This window comes from Callorhinchus milii, unplaced genomic scaffold, assembly GCF_018977255.1.
Source record: "Callorhinchus milii isolate IMCB2004 unplaced genomic scaffold, IMCB_Cmil_1.0 Scaffold1, whole genome shotgun sequence".
Lineage (NCBI taxonomy): Eukaryota > Metazoa > Chordata > Chondrichthyes > Chimaeriformes > Callorhinchidae > Callorhinchus > Callorhinchus milii.
Genome location: NW_024704742.1, coordinates 43,955,212 through 43,975,554, shown reverse-complemented (window position 1 = coordinate 43,975,554; position 20,343 = coordinate 43,955,212). Strand labels below are relative to the sequence as shown.

The window sequence follows — 20,343 nt, the reverse complement described above, 5'->3', positions numbered from 1 at the left end:
CTGGTCTGCTCCACGTCCCCCGCCCCAACCGCCCTACCATCGGTGGTCGGGCCTTCAGCCTCTCAGCCCCGAGGCTCTGGAACTCCATCCCCCAGTGCCTTCGCCGCTTCCTCCCTTTCCTCCTTCAAGGCCGGTCTCAAAACCTTTCTCTTTGACCGAGCCTTCAGCTCCCCTCTCGACTCTCTTCCCCCTCCTCGCTCCCTCCCTTCCCTCCCCTCACCCTGACCATTTCCCCCCTCCTCGCTCCCTCCCTTCCCTCCCCTCACCCTGACCATTTCCCCCCTGCTCGGGTCATGACCCAACTGTGCAGCGCCTTGGGACGTCCTCCTGACGTGAAAGGCGCTTTATAAATGGAATCTTGTTGTTGTTGTTGTTGTTGCACATATCGTTGTGTGAATATTTGTTGCGAACACAAGTAATTTGGGAGTCAAATGTTTAATTTATTTACAGTCTGCAGCATTCTTGAAATATTTATTATTTTTTTAGGCTTGACCTCATCACTGTATCCAGTTATTAAAGTTGGTGAGATACTTTTCCACAAGGCATTAGATACTTTAACTCGTCCAGGAGGCCTTCAGCAGATCAGCCACTTGATTCCTTCCTTTGTGGAAGCTAGTTGTTGCGGCTATTACAGAGCAGCTTACTTCCTGGGAATTCTTTTTGAAGCTGGACTTGGTGTTGACATACAACCCTTACAGGTAACTTGTTCATCAAAATGAGGCTGATTGTTTCATCTTGCTTTGCCTCGTTTAAGTAAAAACTCGGTAAGTATCAGCCTGGCTCAGTTATAATAATAATAATAATCCTTGCATTTGATATAGCGCTTTTCACGTCGGGAGGACGTCCCAAAGTGAATTGACTGTATATTTGTGGGCGAACGCGGCAGCCAATTGCGCACAGCAATGTCCCACAAACAGTCGTAGATTGAAAATGACCAATTTATTATTGTTTTTGGTTTTGGAGGGATTATTATTAGGCTCTGTGTGGAGTAAGGAAACTTGCCTAAGGTTTCGCTCTGCCTGGAATTGAACTCAGGTCTCTCACTTGCAAAGCGAGTGCTCTAACCACTGAGCTACAGGACTCCACTACTACCACAGTGCTACCACAGTTGGTAGCACTCAGGCCTCTGAGAGAGAACGTTGGGGGTTCAAGCCCCATATTGTGACTTTGAAGTCGTATTGTCCAGCCTGATGCTTCAATACAGCTCTGGGGGGTGCTGTATTGTTGGAGGTGCCGGCCTTCAAATGAGACGTTAAACTGAGGTCATGGCTCCCTGTCCAGGTGGGCCTTAAAAGTACCTTGGCTGTAGTCAAAATTAGAAGGGAGTTTCTCCCGGTGTTTAGCCAACAGCCAATAATAATAATTCTTACATTTGATATAGGGCCTTTCTTGTCAGGAAAACATCTCAAAGTCCTTCACAGGATTTGCTGTAAAATGTTGTGATTGTATTTTGCAAATGAACATGGCATTTAATTTGAAAAAATAAAATGTTGGCCACAAAACAACCTTTGCCAGTGTTCAGGGATATGATCATCAGTGAATTCTGCACTTTCAGTTTCACAAATTAAAAATGTCTAAATTCAAAAACTTGCAAAACTTGATCACTCAATCCACGACTGTTTGTGGGACATGGCTGTGCACAATTGGCTGCTAAGTTTTGCCTACAAAATGCACAGTCGCTACATTTTCCAGTATATTCTGTGAAGCGCTTTGAGACATCTCACCAATGTGATAAGGTGCTAAATCAAATGCAAGGATTATTATTTCTTATTCTTATTGAATTCCACATTGTCACCTAGCTCAGAAATGGAAGGTGCATGTCCCCAATCAGTAAGCCAGTCACTAACTAGCAAGATTTTAGCCCAAAACACTTCAACTTAGAAACGTGCCTTGATAAACTGATTAACCTTATTCCACATAGCACGCCAACCGAGCCAGAGATTGTGTTGGGTGGGGAGGTGCATCCATTACATTATGATTCCAGTTCCCCAATTGTTCATTTTCTTTAATAAAATGCATTCTTATTTGTTCTTTAACAGAGCTTGTTGTACAGTATGGTTGCTGCACAAGGGAATGATAGACTTGCCTTAATGCACCTTGGATACAAGCATTACCAAGGTATAGATGGTTACTTTCTGGACTACGATATGTCATTCGGTTATTACATAAGCGTCGCAAAAATGACTGTTCAGGATCGGCAGGCACTTGAAGGAGAACAGGTAGGAACAAACAGATTACTATGAGCTTAATATGAGCTGCATTACAAGTCATCTGTCTAATTTTGAACTGCTGGAAATTCTTGCTGGACAGGACTCATTATGCACCTTGTGTGAATGCATGTATACAGTGTGAAATACAAGTGCTCTTAATTACAGTGTTAGTTACACTAACTCCATAACTGAGCCCTTTGATAAAGCGCTGGGTCACTAATAGTACAAGTCTCCTGTGGATGTGTGCTAACCAGAGGCATGGCACACTTGGCTGCTGCACTTGGGTGCACTTTCTGCACCCTCCACAGGAAGCCCCACTGGTATCACTTCCAACAGCATCGCTTCCTGTGGATAGTGGCCATGCGCAGCATAACCTTGGCAACCCTTCCTTCGTATAGCAAACATGTGTGAAAAGCGCAAGAAGTTACATCAGAGATGACCTGACAACCTGGATTATGTCAACCATTTTTTCGCACTTTGCTTAGAGAGTGGCCGCTAAGACATTGGGCTCCAACAAGGTTTCCCTGTATGCAAATTAAAGCCAATGAAAAAGATTACAGGTGATTCTGAAAGCCTTCATTGAAAGTTAATTACCTATTTAAAGGCGCCTATAAATTTATTTATACATGATGCATAACAGATCCTTTTTCAGAGTCGAGGGTTTCTAAAAACTGTGATCCTGCAGCAATGATGTGCCAACACTGATGGGGTAATTGTGTTATGTTGCATTGGTGGTGTGCAAACCATGTGTCAAAATGGTTTGTCAAAATGTGTCAAAATAAAATATAAACATTGATCATTTCTGTAGCACGATCAGTATATATTCAGAACAAAATATAATTGACAGCTATTAATTTAGCACGAAAATCTATATTGTAACTAGAAATACAGTAATAATAATTCTTGTGTCAAGATGCTCTTTGTTTATGCCTGTCTAAAAGCCTTACAATAATTTACTTAATTCTATTGAATATGAAAATGTTCTTTTGTTTCCTAGGCTCTGGTAGAACCTGTAAGACTAATGGATAATTTGGTTTTGGAGATCCAAACAAAAGAAAACCATGACTTATTTTTGTGGCTCAGGTATCAGGCAAACCATGGCAATTTGTTTGCTCAGGTATGTAATGTGTATCATGCAGTACTTAATAATAATAATCCTTCCATTTGATAAAGCGCCTTATCACATCTTCGAGACGTCTCAAAGCGCTTCACAGAATATAATGTAAATTTAATTGACTGTATATTTTGTGGGCAAACCGTGGCAGCCAATTGCGCACAGCAGCGTCCCACAAACAGTCGTGGATTGAAGCTGGACTTTGTCTGTCTAAAATAATCTGGATTGTGTGAGATCACAACATTTATTTCCTGCCATTACTTTAAAATGTCAAACCCCATCATTCACCACTGCATGTATTAAGCCACTATTGGAGTCAAAAGAGCAGTGTGGGCTTGTTGTACCACATGTTGAATTGCTCAGTATGGGGGTCAGCTCACCAGATTGGGACAATGAGGTTGACAGTGCAGTACAGTGCTGTGGGAGCTCTGCATTCTTGGGAGGTGCCGGCTTTGGATGAAACGGTAAACTGGAGCCCCTCCTGCCTGTTTGCCTGGACCTTAAAGATCCCATGTACTATTTGAAAAGAGAATAGAATTTGTCCTTCTACCTCAGCCAGCTTCCCAGTTAAAACTTTTCATTCACTACATGGATGTTTGCAGGGAAGAGCTCGTGCAAATTGCGTGCCACATTCTCCTAGAAATAGACTTAAATCCAAAAACAGCCGGACTGATGGGGGGGGGGGGGGGGAGAGGGGGGGGGGGGGGGATCTAATCCGGTGAGCTGGAATTTTCTGGCTAAGTGTAATTACAATGTCGTTACTGGTACTTACTGCCATTTTTTGAAAATGTTTGAATCCCGTGAGCAGAAGGTAGTGAATCAGCTATCTCCAAACAATCTGAATTAAAGTAATATCCCTAGCCACAGGGAAAGCCAGCAAGCACAGTGAGCCTGCTCATGGTGTTGACATGAGCTGGGAGAGTTAGGAGTCTAACCGCTTCGGCACAAGGAAAAGTTTTAAAACATTTTTGGGTTTCCGGCCAGGTTTGGCTAGGCTTCAATTCCAGATACCTGGAGTCTGGTAAGCCAGGAGTTTGCTGTAAACAGTAACTGCACTATACAGTAAAATCCTGGGAAGTGCTTTGAGACATCTTCCCAACATGAGAGGCATTATATCAAATGCAAGGATTATTATTATAAAGATTACTTTTAACAGCAAATGCCAACCCATTATAAACAGCATCAAAGCACCGTGGAATTCAGCTAATGATCCTAATTGTGCTTTGCAGTAACAGTTCACTTTGCTTTGTGTTTGCCACTTTCAATTCTAGACGCCTAACAAAATTCTTATAATTTATTTTGCAGAAAAAACTTGCTCAAATGCTTTACTGGGGACAACAGGGTGTTATGCGTGACATTAAAGCAGCGGCAGAATGGTATTCTAAAAGTGCGTTGGAGACTGGAGACCCTTTATCAATGTATGAGTATGCACTTATTTTATTTAAGGTAGGGTACCGTCTTTCTAAGTTAAATCCAATTTGTTTTATTTTTCGGCTTTATTCTTTACCTCTATTTCAAGTATTTGTTCCACTGGAGGCAGTCACATCACATGGTTATGTCCTACTGATGGGCAACCAGAGACAAGTTCGCAAGTGTTGTAAGGTTATATTGTAAGGGAGGAACAATGTAATGATGTCATGTAATGATTTACTTTGAACATTAGGAAAGTGCTTTGACTATAATCAGCACCTTCTCATATGATTGTATGGGAGGAATCTGGAATAGGAGTGGCAGCCCCATCCTAAAGTTGAACACAAGCTTGTTGCACCACTAAATGACAGTCTTTTTATATTAAAGTTTTTTTTCTTATATAAAATACAAGTAACAATGATTTTTTGGCTTTTAAAGTCACAAAGAACAAGAGGAAAGTATAATGAAAATAAATACAAAATAAAGAAAAAGCACAAGATTAAACTGAACAGAAATACTGTATGACGGATCTTTTCTTTTATGTATAAAGAAGAAAAGACGATTATAAGGAATATCATTGTTAGTTTAAAACATGTAAACTGCTTTTTTAAGAAGGTTTCAGTAATGATATTTTGCCTATTAAATACACATTCGCTACACTTTACAGTATATTCTATTAAGTGCTTTGAGACTCCTCCTGACTTGAAAGGCACATAATCATATGTTAGGATTATTGTTATATTTGGAATGTGTACCAGAGTAGGGTAGATAATAACTTCTATAAACTTATCTGTTGTACCATTTTTGCATTTATAACATTTAGAGCAACAATAACATTGCATTTTCACATCCAAATTGTTGCACTAACACTTTAAGGTTTATTCCGGTTTCTAAACGTAATAATAAAACATGCAAAATGATCTTCATTCGTTTTCAAACAAGACAAAACGTGTGTGTTACGGCTTGAAAACACAACAAAAGTCAATGTAATATGTTTTTGAATTTTATTTACTGGACAATAAGACCTCTAGGAATGAGGCACTGTTTATTATTGGAAACTGGTACATTTCCTGCACTCAACTTTTTGGGAAGGGCCAGGCTGGTGTCTGACACATGCAGAAACCCATCACCATGCTTAAGGGTATCCAAACCAAACTGCAAATTCCATGTATCCCACCTACACATGGGGGGGCTGCACTGCCACCTAGTGGCTGTTAGCACTAGCATAATTTAACACGACACCTACCTGCAAACATTGCTTTCCTTGATTTTAACCTCTTCCATCATTGTGAGGAGGTTAGCTGCTTGTGTGGTTACGTAAGTTAATAACTGTGTTTGTGTTGCATGTTGTATCAGATTGTCTTTTCCGTAGTTGTTCAAGATCGTTTGTGCTAGCGTTATAGTAAGGGGCTGTTCACACATTTATCGACTTAGGCTAGAATTGGTCTGTTTGCAGAGATGAATACTGTGTACTTATCTATTTAGTTACCTAGGAAGTGCAAGAATGCTATTTCCAATGTTCTTAAAACAACTGTGGCAAATGAGACCTACAAAACTAGTGATGGGCTTATCCTTGAAGTTCCCTTGCGGCCAGGTTTGATGTTGTGAATCTATTAAATTACAGCCTTTCATTGCCACCTTATAGCATAAACACTTAAATAATAATAATAATAATCCTTGCATTTGATATAGCGCTTTTCACGTCGGGAGGACGTCCCAAAGCACTTCACAGAACACACTGTAAAGTGAATTGACTGTATATTTGTGGGCGAACGCGGCAGCCAATTGAGCACAGCAATGTCCCACAAACAGTCATGGATTGAAAATGACCAATTTATTATTGTTTTGGGTTTTGGAGGGATTATTATTAGGCTCTGTGTGGAGTAAGGAAACTTGCTCAAGGTTTCGCCCTGCCGGGAATTGAACTCAGGTCTCTTGCCTTGCAAACTGAGTGCTCGAACCACTGAGCTGCAGGAATCCACCTGCAATCAATACCCTGTAAAATGCCATCTGAAAGTTTGTTCGCAGGGTTCAAATCAGCCTCCTTGGTCAACGGGAATCCAAGATTGTTTCTTATTAGGAGTCGTGTAGCTCAGTGGTTAGAGCACTTGCCTCACAAGTGAGAGACCTGGGTTAAATTACTAGCAGGGCGAAATTTGGGCAACTTTCCTTACTCCGAACGCCTGATAATAGTCCCTCAAGCAAAGATCAAAAAACAATAATAATTTGGCCAGTCAATCCACGACTGTTTGTGGGACACTGCTGTGCACAATTTGGCTGCCGTGTTTCACCCACAAATATACAATCAATTCACTTTACAGTATATTCTGTGAAAAGCTTTGAGACGTCTAGAAGACGTGAAAAGCGCTATATCAAATGCAAGGATTATTATTATTAAGTACTACATGATACACATTACAAACCTGGGCAAACAAATTGCCACAGTTTGCCTGATACCTGAGCCACAAAAATAAGTTGGTCCGTTTTGGGTGCTGCTACACTCAGAAGGTGGAGGATAAGTATTTCAATCTTAGCATATTTTAATCTTATTCCTCATTTAAGGAATGGAATGTATTTAGGAATACTATAACTATGACCCTTTTGTGTATTTCTATGAATGACATTAAATGTATAAAACCAAATTAAATCCGGGTTCTTTAAATCTCTTTTTTAGGGCCGAGGAGTGGAAAAAAATACCAAATTAGCCTTAAAACTACTGAAAAAAGCAGCATCCAAGGTAGGAATATTTATGCAATATTGTATGTCAGTAGCTTTTCTATTTAAGTCTGTGAATCTTAGGTTTCGAAAGCAGAACCGTGAGATATTTGGGATTGGATATTTGTTTCCTTTTGCAGTCAGTGAACAAGTTCAAAACACTGTTCCCAACAATGTAGCCTCCCAAAACCAGCTCTGACACACCACAACAACTTGCATTTTTATAGCACCCTTCACGCGAGGTAATGTCTCAGAACACTTAACACTGACAGAGCTTGATGCCCAGCTGGAGAGAGAGGTCGTAGGCAAGGTCAAAGAGGAACATCTTCAGATGTAAAGACAGGCAAAGGAGGGAACAAGGTAGAGGGTTTGAGGCAGAGAGTTCCAGAGTTTTGAAGTGAAGTATCACATCATGTACTGCAATTTACAAAGAATTACGGCACGCTCACAGACCGCTTGGTCTAACCAATCCATGCTGGTGTTTTTATTCTCCACGAAGTTTATACTGCAATTTTGGTCTAATTATCTGAAGGGGGAAGGTCTATGTTCAAATCCCATTGGGCGAGTGTCGTAATCTGAGAATATTGTTCTCAGAGGAACAAGTGTTCATTTAATTTGTTATTGAAACAGGGATCACATGAAGCAATTAATGGTTTGGGATGGTACTATGAAACGTTTGAGAAGGATTATGTGAGAGCTGTATCGTATTGGGAAGAAGCAATGAAAATGGGAAATCTGGATGCTTTGCACAATCTTGGCGTAGTGTATGGAGCTGGATTGTACCCAGGAATGCCTGAAAAAAATGAGGTAAATCTCTTTAAGATATTTGAAGGCTAGTGTCTTGCCTGCCATTACGAAAAGAAAGTGTATGTCAAGCCCCACATCGGCTCATGGTCTAAGCCAACACTCCAGTACAATTCTGGAGGAGAGTTGCAAGGTCAGAGATGCTATCCTTCATTGAACCAAGGTCTTGTTTACCTATTCAGGAAGACATTAAAGATCTCTTATGACTATTCAAGAAGGGAGGGAAGTTTTATCATTGTGCTAACAAGCTTCCAAGTAAATAATAACTGGGGCAGGTTACCAGGAAGGTTCGTTGAGGCCAGGATACTGAATTTGTTTAAAAAAAAACTACTACATAGAACTACTAAAACATAGAAACATAGACACAGGAGTAGGCCATTCAGCCCCTTAAGCCTGTTCCGCCATTCTATAAGATCAAGGCTGATCTGTACCTCAAGTTCAATTACCTGCCATAACCCCGTATCTCTTGATACGTGTACCTAACAAATATCTATCCACCCCAGTCTTGAAAATGTGAATGGATCCAGCATCCACAACCTTTTGGAGGAGAGAGTTCCAGATTTCCGCTACCCTCTGGGTGAAAACCTGCCTCCTAATTTCACTCCTAAATGGTCTGGCTCTAATTTTAAGATTATGAATGGTTTTGGATTCACCCACCAGAGGAAATCTACCCTATCAAATCCCTTTATTATTTTGAAAACCTCAATTTGTTGTGATAAGCGTACAATAGGGTAAATCAGTTGGCCATTTAGCCCATTGACCCTTACTGTACCCCATCAACTCAATTACTCTCACAGCTACAATTGTTAATTTGCTTTAGAAACAAGATCACATAGCGATTAATGTTTTTGTCTGTATAAAAACTGGATTTATTCATATAAAAATCTATCTGCTATTCCCTAACTCACATTGCCTGATTAATGAAGATCTCCCTGAATGCTTTAAATCCCTTAGTCACATCACTTGGCCACAAAGCTTGGCAAATCTTACTATATCGCAGCTGAGCTCCCAGCATTTATTAAACATCCGTACAGCACAAGATCTATAACTGAACTCTACAAATCTAAACCTCCTTAACCGCAAATCATGAATCAAAAAGTTATCTGCATATATTCGACAAATGAACTAGGTTGCGTTACCAGCTATAACACAATTTCTTGCCTTTCACTAAATTGCTCCTGCTTTGCAGTTAGGATTTGTAATCTTATGACCTGGATTGTTACTGCACATGAATCTTGTTCCTTGAGATATATTGTTTTGTTTTATGCCCTTTTATTTCTAGATTGAAGCATTTCATTATTACTATGAAGCTGGATTTTATGGACACATTGAAAGTGCAATTCATTGCTCATCTTACTGGAGTACAGGAAGTTTGCAATCCATTCCATACAACCCCAGACAAGCGGTTCTGTAAGATATAACAATTCTGATTTTATGCAGAACATGTAGTTTTAGTTACAAACTGCTAAATTGATAACAGATTATATGTGTGTGTATATTATATATATATATGTTTTAATTTATATACTGATATTAACAGATATTTTTGTCTTTCATATACAGTTGGGCCAAATATGTTGCTGAACAAAATGGTTTTTTGGGTTATGCCATGAGAAAAGCTATTAATGCCTACATTCAAAAATCCTGGTAAGGTTAAAGTCTATGATTCTTTTGTCCCAAGACTCTGATTTTTTTTTAAAAAATAAAGTAAATGGTAACCACACAGTTTACTGATATGAAGTACTGGTAAACAATGGTATTTGTCCGACTGGAACTGCCCGACCCAATAGGACTTTTGAGTTGAGCATTTGAGGACACATTTACACCTTCCAAGATTCATTGATGAGCCAGTCAGTCTGGTCAATAATCAAAAAGTTATTGATTGATGGTAGATTATAGTCACAACACTTCACTGTAAATTCCTGTGAAGTACTTTGAGTTATCCTCCAACTTCCTTCAAGACCCATCTCAAGACCCTCCTCTTTGACCGTGCTTTCGATCACCCTGTTTTCCCCCAGCTTGGGTCCGAAACTCTGACTGTCCAGTGCCGTGGAACTTCCTCCCAATGTGAAAGGCGCTATACAAATGTAATTTGGTTGTTGTTGAAAGGTGCTGTATCAAATGAAAGGATTATATTCCCTTGGATTACTGTGGATTTACCTGGTTTTGCAAAATGACTACTTTGTTTCCTATTCTCATTTTCTGTCTGTTTATCTCTGTTTACCCAACTCTACCTCTCTGCCTCCACCCTTGATTCCAGGACTACTGCTGTCCTCACAGACTGCCTGTCGGACATCAAGTCCTGCAGGAGAGCTAACTTCCTGCAGTTGAATGTCAACAAGACTGAGGCCCTCCTGCTTGACTCCTGTCAGCGCCTCCACACCTTGGGCCCTGACAGCATCTCCCTCCATGGATGCACTCTACACCTCACAGAGCCAATATGGAACCTCGGCGTCCTGTTTGACCCTCAACTGTCCTTTATATCTCACATCTGTGCTATGACCCACTCCACCCTTCCCCACCTCCGCAACATTGCACGGCTCCGCCACTGTCTCACGTTGCAGGCTGCCGAGACCCTCATACATGCATTATGCAAACTCGCTGCTTGTCGGCCTCCCCAACTCCTCCCTACACAGGCTATAGATCATCCAGAACTCTGCAGCCCATGTCCTCTCCCGCACCAAACTCCGTGACCCTATCACCCCCATCCTCACGTGACTCCACTGGCTTCCCATCACACAGAGGATACAGTTCAAGATCTTAGTCCTCACTTACAAAGCCCTCCATGGCCTTGCTCCCCTCTACCTCTGCGACCTCCTAACCCCCTACCAACCTGCCTGCACCCTCCGCACAGTGGGCCCCGGCCTGCTTTATGTTCCCCACCTCGCCCGCCCCACCATTAGTGGGCAAGCCTTCAGCCATTCTGCCCCTACCCTCTGGAACTCCAACCCGCAGTCCCTCTGCTTCGCCCCTCCCTTGCCTCCTTCAAGACCCATCTCATGACCTTCTTCTTCGACCATGCTTTTGGTCACTCTCCTTCCCCCCTTTGCCCCCACCCTCCCTGATCCTGACCCCCAGCTCGGGTCCGAAACACTGATTGTTCAGCACCTTGGGATGTCCTCCCGATGTGAAAGGCCCTTTTCAAATGTAATTTTGTTGTTATTTGCTTGTCTGTCTTTCCCTTCACACTTTCTGAGTCTGTGATTCCCTCTACCCCCACCCCCTCTTTCTCTCTGTCTCTTGTGCCATCTCGCTATCTTTCTCTCTGACAAGAAAGTTTCAGATGAGGAAAACTATTCAGCTCATTTGACCTTACCCTTCCAGAATATCCATCGTTCCATACCCTTCCCACACTTTCTCTTGATCTACTATTTTTTCTGACTCTGAGTTTTACATACATGTGTATTTGTCCTTCCAGCTGTTAAATAATGTTCACTAAATATATTCAAATGTTAGTACCATTTAGTACAAATACAATTATGCTGAAGTTTATTGTTGGACAATATTTTTCAAAAACTGTACTTGTGTCTACCTCAGGAATGAAGCATTGTTGTATTTCCTCATGACTGCAGAGACTGGAATTGAATCATCGCAAACTAACATTGCGTACTTCTGCGAAGAAAACCCAGTAAGTAGCAGCACTCAGCACTAGTATTTGAACAGGTCATGTTGAATATTCCAGGTGCTTTTTATTCCACATTAAAATCAAATCTATTTTTTTTCAAACAGGAACTCACAAGCAGCCATATCGCTGTTGATTGCGCATGGAAGTATTATAATTTATCCGCCTTCCAGGAGAATCCATACCCCTATGGTACGTGCATTATTCAAGACCGACGTGAAATCCTTAATTCCAGCAGGTCATGATTTACTGCACACTAAACCATTTGTTGATTATCCGTATGTTTCAGCCTTGGTAAAAATGGGCGATTATTACTATTATGGTCACAAACAACAGACGAAGGATATGACTCAATCAGTTAAGATGTACAGCCGTGCCGCTTTACAGAATTACTCGCAAGTGAGTATCACATACATTCTGACTTAGAAATAATTTGCAACCTCGTATGTGTCATTGAGTTTTACAAATAACTTCTCCCATTTGTCTTTCACCAGGCATATTTTAACTTGGGAACACTCGTAGAGGAGGGTATCCAATTACCTCCGGAAATTTTAGAGCTACTTGATTTTGACATAGAAAATCAGTCAAATAGCGTTTCAGTCCTGTTGCAGCTGTATGAGAGGTAGGTGCCGTCATTCTAATTTTAGTTATGGTCCAATTTGTGGTCGTTCTTAAGAACCCTCTTGGAATTTCCATCAACCCGAAGGAATTCTGTTCCAGAAAAAGATGGTGCAGGAATGCTGATTCTCAGGGATTAGAGTGACGTTTCTTCAGTTTTGGAGGTTTCATTTAAATTCCTGATCATTTGAAACAATTGGGAAATACAATAAATTAGACCCTATCGATAAAATAGTTATAGAATCATTTTTAAAATATAGTAATATTACTTGCACATACATGGTGGTCTCACTTGAGCATCTTAGTCAGCTCATACCAATTCACAATTATATCACGTTATAATAGTCCTTACATTTGGTATAGCACATTCATGTCAGAAAGAGGTTTTAAAGTGTTTCACAGGACATACTGTGAAGTGCAGTAATGGTGTGCTTTGTGGGCAAATACAGTAGCCAATTCGGACACAATAAAGCCTGCCTGGGACACTTGGGGAAGCTCCCTACATTAGTACATTATCAAACAAGTGAAAGAAATGACTGTCTGGGCTTTGTCAAACAAGTGAGATTTTGGGTTTAGAAAACGTTTAAATAATAAATAATCCTTGCCTTTGATACAGCATCTTTTACATCAGTAGGATATTTCAAAGTATTTACTGTAATGTGTAGTGACTGTGTATTTTGTCAGGATTACTAGCTGACATTATTTTTATGTGCATTACCTTCTAGTTTTACACCCAACACATGCAAGTGACAGTAAGGGTAACCCAGGTAACTCAGCTCGAAGACTAGAAACCTCTTGAGTTTGAATCTTAAGTGAGTGTTCAAATGTTCGTAAGAGATCTTTAACGTCTTCTTGAACAGACAGACAAGATCTCAGTTTAACATCTCAACAGATGGATAGTGTCTTTGATTGACCATAACCCTCAAGGTTGCTACCTTGAGTACCATGTCTAACTATATTGGGGGAGGGGACGTTTGCAGAGGCAAAGGGTCTTTCTGAGGAAGCATATCAGCTTCTCCACAGGAGTTTGAATCTTTTAACCTTCTGAGTATTATTACACTGGGAAGCCTCCAGTACTTTGATCAATTGGCCATTATCCTTGTGGTGAGTCTTGATCACGAGTGTGGCAGGCTATTCACCCACAAGGTGAGCTCAATGCTATCCTCACTTGACATCCACACACATCAGACCTTGCCAGCCTACATGGATCAATAAGTCAATGAATAAACTGGCTAAGCCTTGGGAGAGCTACATTGCAGGGATTGTTTGCAAATTCCTCTGTGACCAGTAACTGAAAGGCAGCCAATTTTGTACTGAATTTGAAAGATGTGAACAGCACAACAATTTTTGCATTCCAGCGTGAAGTGGTTAATATATGTAATAACCAGTTTTCTCTCCATAATCCTAGGTGCATAAATGTTAACATTGAAGAAGCCCTTGTCCCGTGCTCTTTAGCTCTGCTTCGTCTTCATCTGAAATCAATATGGACGGGTTTTTCTTGTGCTGCTTTGGTATGTAAACCACTGTATAAGAGTCAGTGATCGATACTGCCATCATTAGTACAGTTCAACACTGAAAATATATTCCAATCATGCCCCACAGTTTCACAAATCATTTTGAAGAGTACCATTTTTGTAACATTTTTGCCAAACATTGGCGAGGGAGAGAAAGAGTATCATTTTGTGTATGATAATCCAGATTGTCACAATTCATCTCATCGTGTCAGGCTTCTGTTGCCAAAGACTTTCTCACTGTCCCTGTGCTATGCCCTTTAATATCCTTGATCTCTACTATATAATATGAAATGTTGCACACTTGTAACCTTGCATCCAACAAAGTGATGAACGTAGCTTTGTTACTGATGAGCTCTGAGGTTTGGAATTAGTCACTGTGTTTGAGTCTAGTTTAGTCAGCTGAGTTTTGTTTTAAGTAAAGTCGCATGTAGCCAGCCCAACTTTTTAGTTTCCAAATGATCATAAAACGTATTTCTGCATGTTCATATCTATAGTGGATGTATTTCAGTGCATCAAAATAGATTTTGTAACTTACTGAACTGTTTCTCAATCCTCGAGTCCTTAAGTGGTGTTTTTTTCCCCCAGTTTTTCACTACAGGCTCAGTGGTCTTATCAACCCTGCTACTGTTCGCAGTAAAACACTTCTGGGTTTCTACAGGTAATTATTACATTCATTCTTGAGTGTGTTCTGAACTGTTAACTATTAAAACGTATGAAATGCGTGACAGCCAAATAGTTTGAAGACAATACTGAAAATTAATTTGTTGAATCGGTCTGTACAGAGCTCACAGAGCAAAACACTGGGGACAGGGAATCTTCCCACTCAGCTCCTATTAACCCTGTGAGCCAAAGCCCTAATGGGTGGTCCTTGGCAGGCAAGCAACGGGAAACTTGCCAGGCAGTGCTTTCATTGGCAAGCTATATGATTTTAGTTGGTTAGATTCCATCAGTACCCCAATGCACACTCTGGTGTCTCCAAGCCTTGGCTCTTGCCAACCTGCACCTAATACTCTTTAGAATTAGGTAAACAGGGTGTATCCCTCAAGCGAGGGAGTGCACATTCCTTTCCAATAAATATCTCTGGAATTTCCATATGTAGGTGGGATACATGGAACTCTTTAACAACAACAACAACAACAAGATTCCATTTATAGAGCGCTTTTCACGTCGGGAGGACGTCCCAAGGCGCTGTACAGTTGGGTCAGGACCCGAGCAGGGGGAAATGGTCAGGGTGAGGGTAGAAGGGAGGGAGCGAGGAGGGGGGAAATGGTCAGGGTGAGGGGAGGGAAGGGAGGGAGCGAGGAGGGGGTAGAGGGTCGAGAGGGGAGCTGAAGGCACGTTCAAAGAGAAAGGTCTTGAGACCGGCCTTGAAGGAGGAAAGGGAGGAGGCGGCGAAGGCACTGGGGGATAGAGTTCCAGAGCCTCGGGGCTGAGAGGCTGAAGGCCCGACCACCGATGGTAGGGCGATTGGGACGGGGGATGTGGAGCAGACCGGAGCCAGAGGAACGGAGGGTACGGGCAGGTAGGTAGGGGGATAGTAGGTCGGAGAGGTAGGAGGGAGCAAGGCCGTGAATGGCCTTGTAGGTGAGGATGAGGATCTTGAATTCGATCCTCTGGGGGATGGGGAGCCAGTGGAGGCGAGCGAGGGTGGGAGTGATGTGGCCGCGAAGCCTGGTGCGGGACAGTACACGAGCTGCAGAGTTCTGAATGACCTGCAGCTTGTGGAGGGAGGTGCCGGGAAGGCCGGCGAGGAGAGAGTTCCCATAGTCCAGCCTTGAGGTGATAAAGGCGTGGACCAGAGTTTGAGCAGCGTGAGGGGTGAGGTAATGCTGTAGTCTGGCGATATTCTGGAGGTGATGGAAGGCGGTGCCAGTTGTGGTGCGGATGTGAGGGAGAAAGGACAGCTCAGGGTCGAACAAAACGCCGAGGTGCCTGACTGGCTTTGAGAGGTGGAGAGTGCAGCCTTGGATGCTGATGCTGTCAGCCCTGAGGTGCGGAGGCGCTGACGTGAGCCAATCAGGAGGGCCTCAGTTTTACGCACGTTGAGCTGAAGAAAGTTGTCTCTCGTCCAGGACTCGATGTCGGACAGGCAGCTGTCAGGACATCGGTGGTCGTGGAGTTGAGGGTAGAGGAGGAAAGGTAGAGTTGTGTGTCATCCGCATACATGTGGAAGTTAACTCCATGTCTGCGGATGATGTCACCAAAGGGGGAGCATATAGAGGGTGAAGAGGAGTGGACGAAGGACAGAGCCCTGAGGGACACCGCACGAGACAGTGCGGGGACTGGAGGAAAAGCCGTTCGTGGAAACAAAGTGAAGACGGTGGGAGAGGTACAACCTAAACCACTCAAGGACAGGGCCTTGAAGGCCTTAAGTTTGGTTTGGCTTTTCTCAGCATGGTGATGAGCTTTTGCATGTGTCAGACACCCGGCTAACCCCAAAAAAAAGCAAGTGGCTGTGACTACTACAATGGATAGAGTGACAGTGAGATTCCTGGTATATTTATTTCCTCAATCAATGGATACGTGATTTTAATAATTGTTCATTCTTTTACCTGATTTTTTAATAAGAAAAACAGGAATGCTTCACTTTGATTAGTCAGAACTCTGGTGGGATTACTTTTTTGAGTGGAGCTCCTTATTAAGAAATTCTGTGAGAAAAATACCCTTAATTTATTCAGAGTTATGGAGAAAAAACAGGGAACTAGGTACAGAGCAAATCACTGCAGTGTTGGAACTAGCACAAGCATAGATTTGATGGACTCAACGGCCTCTTTTTGTGCTGTATCTCTATGTTTCACCCCAAAGTTTTCCCACTCAGTTATCATGTTTCCTTTCCCACTGCAGATGTTGAGGAAACTCTGAAGCTTGGCACAACAGGTGCTGGATGGTGCTACTGAAGTCTCGGTTGATGAGCATAAGTTCATATATCCTGAGCTTGCTCTCCAGCCTGACTTATATGCAGAGAGTTGAGCAGCTGCTGCTGAAGCTCCACACCTCAAACTGGTGGAACTATCGCTCAGTGGTGAGGGATGTTTGTCCGAGCTATAGGCTACTGGATGGTGGCAATGCTCTCAAATATTTTGTGCTGAATTGTACTGGTCGCCAATAAGCTTGCAGGGAGTTGCTGGTAACTGCTATTCACCTAGTGAGGGCTCAAACTTGCACTTGTCAGATGTCAAATGACCAACTAGGGTCTTTTCTCGGCGGTGGGTGGGGAGGGTGGGGTGGGGAGGTAAGTAGGGTTTACGACTGCTGGCTTCACAGTAACTTTCTTGGACACAGAATGTCAGAATTGAGTTGACCCTCTGTGATGGTCTCAGTAGTTGCTGAGCCAGGCGGGTCTGCAGGACACAGGAGCAGAATTCTTCCCACTCTTGTTTTCTGTAACTTGTCTGCTATTTTCAAAACCTCTCTTTTTTAATGTGTAAATCTTATCTATTAAACTTAACCTATTTTAAACAAACTGTTTGGTTTCTCTCTGGTTTCAGCAATCATCCCCTCTACAAATGTAAATGAACAGTATCCAGTCATGAATTCATCTAATGGAATGACTGAATCTGATGCCTCCAATCTAGAAGAAGCATCATTATCTTCCACTGCAGCAGAAGATGTGGAACTGAGTGAGACAGGAATTGTTGAGTAACATTATCATATATAGACTGATCCACCAATAATTTTTAAAAAAATACAATTGAATAAGACATTCTTTGGGGTTTTCTATTCATGAATGTTCTACTCATCAGTGATAGTACACATGTGTCAATGGACCTAACCATTAAAAGTTATGAGCACAAGGGGAAAATATTTAATATATTTGAATGCCATTGAAGCAATGTCTCAGTCATGTGAAATTTTTAGTTTTGATGCAATGAAACTATCATTGTGTGACAGTAAAAAAGTAAATAAAAGGATACCAAGGGTCTTTAAAAAGGTAATCTCTAATGTGTAAATCTTCAACATTTTAATCATATTTGCCTCAAACCATGATTATTGTTTAGTTCCAAATTAAAATGTGAATATGGATTGTTCACAAAATATAAACAGTTTGGAGTATTTTATGATTGATTCTCATTCTGAAAATAGTTGTGGGTACAGAAGCCAGAGTGGAACTATTCTGTTCTGTGTGATCCAATTACTTGGTTGTGCAAAGCATTATTCTCCTCTGTTTGGTACATTTGTTCATGTTATAAGTGCAATACAGTATTAAAAGTAAAAACAGCATAATGGGACAGGTGTAACATCAAATTTCAGAATTTAAAAATTCAGGTTTTGTAGTTTATGCCAATGTAGAGACACATTCCTAACATTTAAGGAACACAAGAGAATAATCTGTCTCTCACACCATTAAGTTTACAGAACAGAATAACTCCCAATGTGGCCAGGCTTTAATCCTGTTAGTTTTAAAAACATGCTCTCACATCAACCAATATTCACAGTGATTGATTTTATCAATTGAGCTTTAATAATGTTATTTCAGGGTGAAAAGCTGAGAGCTACATTTGAGAGGTATTTCAACTCAATTTTACAGCAGAGAATACAATACAAAATTACATTTTATGTCAGGAGGACATTGAATTTAATTCTTGAAAGTCATATTTCTGGCATTAGCATTCTGAGACTGCCATGGATCAGAGCTGTGGTCTCACACGATCACAGGAGCGGGTCAGATGAAGAAAAGCCTTTGGCCTATCTGATCTCATCCTTCCACAATACCCACCTTGCCATCCTATTACAGCATCAAGCTGTTAAACAAATTAAACAAATCCAGGCTCCTCCATCAACCTTACAGATAACTTGTTCCAATTGTTAATTACCCTCTGGATACAGAAATGCTTTCTGGTGTCTGGTCTCATATTGCCCTTTGCTACTCTGATCCTGGATAGGTTAGCATGACACATATGGTGTGTCCTACACCCATGTGTATTGTAAACATTGGTGCAATATGGTTAGTCTGCCACCAGATGTCACTAATGTACTAAGCAAATAATTATATATTTGATCTTCACAAATCCTTTCAGACTTCTTGGCCCAGATGATTATTTATGTACAACATTTTCTTCTAGGCTCAGAATAAGTTCAGAATTGGAGTCCTGATGCCCTTATGTCCTCATAGTCTTAACCTTAAGACAATTGCCCAATAATTTAATGTTGTGAAGATTTTTGGAAAATTCTTTTGAGAACTTTGGAAAAGCTGGCTTTTAAATTTCACAGGAAATTTTTGTGTTGAAACCAAAATATGGGACTTTGAATGGAATCTCTGTTTCAGAGTTTTAATTGTGAACATGGTGTTTTCATACTATTCCTTTCAGATTGTGTTGAATGGATGTAATTTACAGTTACGGACAGAAAGGTAATAGATCTAAGGAAAATACAGTCATGGAAATGTTAAACATGTGTAGCTAGGAGGCTAGTAAACAGTCCGGGCTATATTTTAGGATAAATGTTCAAATGAACTATTGCTTTGCTTCCTGCTTTCTTCGGCGCTACATTGGATTGAAATTTTCTTTTCCTGGTTTAATGAGTTTAACTCTGATCTCAATAAACTCCAAGATGAAGTTGGTCACAAATGCTGACATTTAATAAGCGATTACAGTAATTATGAATCCATTCAATAATGAATCCATTCCTGATATCTACTAAATATTTCCTGATTAAAGATGAACAGATTTCTCTTTTCCCTGATTAGTATATGCTTTTGAAAATCCTTGAATGCATTTAAAATAAATCTGTAAAATTAGAGTAATTTGTTATTGGCAGTCATCCAATTATTAAAAAAAAGGTTATTGTAATTACAAACCAGCAGACGCTACATTAGAGCATTTTGCACGGATGAACAGAACAAAGACCATTTAAATTAAACATGTTTATATGGAGGAGAATTGCTTCTTTTGTTCTTCAGATCTTTTGGAATGTTACACTCGAGCCAAAAAAATTATTGTAATTTTATTACACTTTGGTTGATGCTAGTCTGCATGAAGGGCACTATATATTTTTGTGCGCGGGGATCAGCCGGGTATCTGACACGTGCGGAAACCCGTCACTATGCTTAAGAGTATCCAAACCAAGCTTATATTTCCATGCATCCCACCTACACCTATGTGAAGTCCTGTGGAGTAGTGGTTAGAGCACTTGCCTCGCAAGCGAGAGGACCTGGATTTGATTCCCACAGCACGAAATGTTGGGCAAGTTTCCTTACTCCACACGCCTCTGTTTATCTAGCAGGAAATAGGAACCTGGTTGTTAGTTGATTGGCGGATTGCTTTTCCAGGGGTAATAATCCCTTCAAAATAAACTTTACAACAACAACAACAACAAGATTCCATTTATTGAGCGCCT

At 41.2% G+C, this 20,343-nt stretch overlaps 1 protein-coding gene across 1 annotated transcript in view; it reads left to right on the top strand.

The window, feature by feature from the left end:
- LOC103175834 (protein sel-1 homolog 3) overlaps positions 1-19,980 on the top strand; it is a 39,126-nt gene extending 19,146 nt beyond the window's left edge. The window contains exons 10-24 of the mRNA XM_007889065.2: positions 487-698; positions 2,040-2,219; positions 3,208-3,327; positions 4,630-4,770; positions 7,409-7,471; positions 8,080-8,256; positions 9,536-9,663; positions 9,817-9,900; positions 11,791-11,881; positions 11,983-12,067; positions 12,165-12,274; positions 12,370-12,497; positions 13,902-14,004; positions 14,593-14,665; positions 17,496-19,980. Of these exons, the coding sequence (XP_007887256.2) occupies positions 487-698; positions 2,040-2,219; positions 3,208-3,327; positions 4,630-4,770; positions 7,409-7,471; positions 8,080-8,256; positions 9,536-9,663; positions 9,817-9,900; positions 11,791-11,881; positions 11,983-12,067; positions 12,165-12,274; positions 12,370-12,497; positions 13,902-14,004; positions 14,593-14,665; positions 17,496-17,650 (1,850 nt within the window). The 3' untranslated portion in view covers positions 17,651-19,980. The remainder of the gene's footprint in view (positions 1-486; positions 699-2,039; positions 2,220-3,207; positions 3,328-4,629; positions 4,771-7,408; positions 7,472-8,079; positions 8,257-9,535; positions 9,664-9,816; positions 9,901-11,790; positions 11,882-11,982; positions 12,068-12,164; positions 12,275-12,369; positions 12,498-13,901; positions 14,005-14,592; positions 14,666-17,495) is intronic.
- The last annotated feature ends 363 nt before the right edge of the window (positions 19,981-20,343 follow it).